At 39.2% G+C, this 3,334-nt stretch overlaps 1 protein-coding gene across 1 annotated transcript; it reads right to left on the bottom strand.

The window, feature by feature from the left end:
• Window positions 1-8: 8 nt before the first annotated feature.
• On the bottom strand, window positions 9-2,299 carry LOC114616169 (cytoskeleton-associated protein 2-like; the record flags this gene model as incomplete). The annotated part of the gene is made up of 3 exons (XM_028761689.1): window positions 9-317; window positions 405-477; window positions 2,218-2,299. Coding segments are annotated over 3 exons (464 nt in total), but the record flags the coding sequence as incomplete, so codon positions are not given.
• Between the last annotated feature and the right edge of the window lie 1,035 nt (window positions 2,300-3,334).

Raw genomic sequence — 3,334 nt, 5'->3', positions numbered from 1 at the left:
CCTTTGACACTGGGAAGCTTTCTAAATGAATTAATCTTAGACTGAACAATCTGGCCATGATAATAGCCAAGCACTCCTTTTTTAGACATGTTAGTGTCTTGTTTGGGCTTCTCTTCAGTCATCTGCATCTTTTTATTGTCTTTATGGTGACATGCCTGGTCAGTCACAGTCTGACCTGAGGAGTCATCTCTCGTTGATAATAACTGCACCGCTTGAATATTAGCCTTCAGGTTATGTCTTTCTGAGCTGGCTACTTCTCCAGCTTTTAATGGAAGGCAGTTTGTTTCAACTGTACTTCCAATATTTTCTTTATCAGCCTAGAAGAGTTAAAAGAAATCAGTATCTCAGAACCTATTTCTTCATAAAGAGTGTGGGAAAGTCTGAGGGCTAGACACAGATCTTACCACTTCTGTTTTGAGTTTCACAACTTTTTTCCCTTCTTGGACCTGATCCTCAGATGTCATCACTTTCTGATCTCTATTAGTCAAAAGAAAAAACAATTATTTCTGTACAGAGAAATGTGCTTTTAGGCAAGAGGCAAGAAAATATCTAATAATTAATTTCTGAGCCCTTGTGTATAAACTAAGCAAATAAATACCCACTGCGGAGCTCATTCAAGGCCCCATAATCTTAAATTGTAAGTTGAAGCAAGAAATGAATTAAGATTTGGTTATTCTAAGCAAAATATAGTTAGTGGGGTAAATAAGACGGGTTTAAAAGTCTTGGCCCAATTATTTTTTTAGCTATAGACTAGTATAATATCTGACTACCCTTAGCAAAATGATACCAATTGTGTGTAAAAATCAAGGTAGGAAATAAAATATTGTCAATTAGACACAACAGTAATTCTAAAACAGAGTCTCAAATTCAGTGTATGCTGAAATGTGTATATAGTGTTACTTGGTAGAACTGACAAAATCTGTCATTCTTTTTTTTTTTTTTTTTTTTTTGGTTTTTCGAGACAGGGTTTCTCTGTGTAGCCCTGGTTGTCCTGGAACTCACTCTGTAGACCAGGCTGGCCTCGAACTCAGAAATCTGCCTGCCTCTGCCTCCCAAGTGCTGGGATTAAAGGCGTGTGCCACCACAGCCCCACAAAATCTGTTATTCTTATAGCTAGTAAAACTTTAATTCCTACCGACTACAGAGTAAGATCAATATCCTCAAACTCTGCTTTTCTACTGGATAAAGTCTACCTACACAGAGGGGCACCTGGTGTCTTCAAAGTCACTGATCCAAATAGTAGTTACACCTAAAAGATTTGTTGTTTTGTTTTGCATTTGTTTGTTGAGACAGAGTCTATCTAGAACTCAGCTCTGTAAACCAGGCTGGCTTTCCTCCAGCTTCTGCTGAGTGCTGGGACTAAAGGCAAGCGACACTACACTAAGCCTTAAAAGATTCTTTTACTGCAACATCTAGGCTACTGTTTTACCAAACAACTGGGTATTGTAGCCTAAAAGACACATGAAATTATCTATCTTAGCTGCAGTGGTACCAACCCATGATATGTACTCGGGGACAGAAGAAACTCGTTTCTTCTCGTTTGAAGACTTGAGTGTTTAGAATGCAGACTTTCAAAACCAAACACAGATGTTGACAGGACAGGATAGCTCCTAAGTCAGTATTTCAGTACATATACATACACTTTGCTCTAAAAAATCTTTTCTCTTGGACCCGTGATGGCTCAGGAGATGCAGGTGACTGCCACAATTTCATTCACAGAGCACATACACCTGAAGGCTACTTTGGCCTGCACATGTGTATGGTACCTTGAATACACACTCACAAGTAAGTGAACAAAAATTAACTGCTTCCCTTTAAGAATCTGACCGTATATGCAAAATGGTGACCTAGTGTATCACCTACATAAAGTAGCCACTGTACAAACCGAGATGTGCTCAGTGTTGACACACCAGGACTCTGAAGACTTGATACCAAAATAGAGGGTATAATGCCATAATATTTTTTTCTTTTGTGGTGCTGAGGTGTAGCAAGCATTCTACTACTAAAATACATTTCCAGACCTCATAATACTTTTAAATGTTACATGTTAATAATGATACTATCTGGAATCATAACTGGGTTAAGTGTCAAAATTCATTTCATTTTAAAGTTAAATGTGGTTAGTAGGAAAGTGAAAATTACAGACCAGATGCATTTTAGGTTCTTAGTGCACAGCTCTAATGGAATTCTCCAGAACTGAGTTAAAGTTGACCTCACCTGGATATCTGATTTTCTTGTTTGTATGGAAACATTGTTTTTCGTATTAATAGATATTCCTTGAGTTTTTGTTTTCTTTGTTCTAGAGAAGAAGAAGCAACAAAGGCAACTTTAGTTAAAACATCAAATATGGTTGAGTAAAAGGTTATTTTTTCTTGGAAAAATTATTTTGAAATAGTATTTTCTATATTGATATTGATGAAGAGGAAATTCAAATTAATAGAATTGATGTTTTCAGAATTTGCTAATGGATTTACTTAGGAGACATTAAATCATACAAAGTCCTAGTCTACCACAAAAGCCCCTTGTGCTCTTATCAATAAAAACATAATTCTGCCGGGTGGGCAAGATGACCCTCGGTAACAACTATTTGAGAAAAAAAGAAAAAAAAGTACTTAAATAATTCTAGCAATATCTTTGCTGTATCAATCTCCCATCTGCCTAAGTAGCCAGACTTACAGTCTCTTAATCGTTCAGAGTGTAACCTGGATCCAAGACCTAAACCAGATTTAATGACAGCATATACAAAATGCACTAGCCTCCAGTGTATATGTTACTGAACTCTTCTCTTCCCAGCCAGTTCATCTTTGGGCATCAGCCAGAGCTGGACGAGTGCTATTACAGAGCTTTTCCTTCATTACTCTCTAAGTTAGGTGTGGAGCGAGTCCTCACTGGGAAAGCAGGTTATTTCTCAAACAAACATGGAGGGTCCCAGTGTGACCTTCTACACCAGCTCTGTGCGGCTGGGAAGGGTTCAAATGGCTGGAGAGGAGTCCTGGGAGAGTGTACCCAACCTAGTTCTAGAACTTCCTCTGAGGGCACTCCAAACTCTCCTGACTCTGATCAATGGTCCAGGTTCATTCAAACACAAGAAAAGTTCAACAGGAAACAGCAGGATAAGGTAAAATGGCAAGACTGGCCCCAGGTCTCAACCAGGCCCCACCCCTATAGGGGAGAAGAGGGATCAGAACAAGCCCTAAAGAAGCTTCCTAGGAGAGCTGACAGTAAGGTTTCCCATTAAGAAACAGTGGGAGGGAATGCTGTGCCCTTGGATTGAATGTGTGAGTGAAGGTGCTGTCTCTCTGGCAGCCAGGAGAAGTCTCCGGCAGAGACCCCC

Source organism: Grammomys surdaster, unplaced genomic scaffold (assembly GCF_004785775.1).
Source record: "Grammomys surdaster isolate TR1022 unplaced genomic scaffold, NIH_TR_1.0 308637, whole genome shotgun sequence".
Classification (NCBI taxonomy): domain Eukaryota; kingdom Metazoa; phylum Chordata; class Mammalia; order Rodentia; family Muridae; genus Grammomys; species Grammomys surdaster.
The sequence above is the reverse complement of the archived record's forward strand: the minus strand, read 5'-3'. Positions and strand labels throughout refer to the sequence as shown.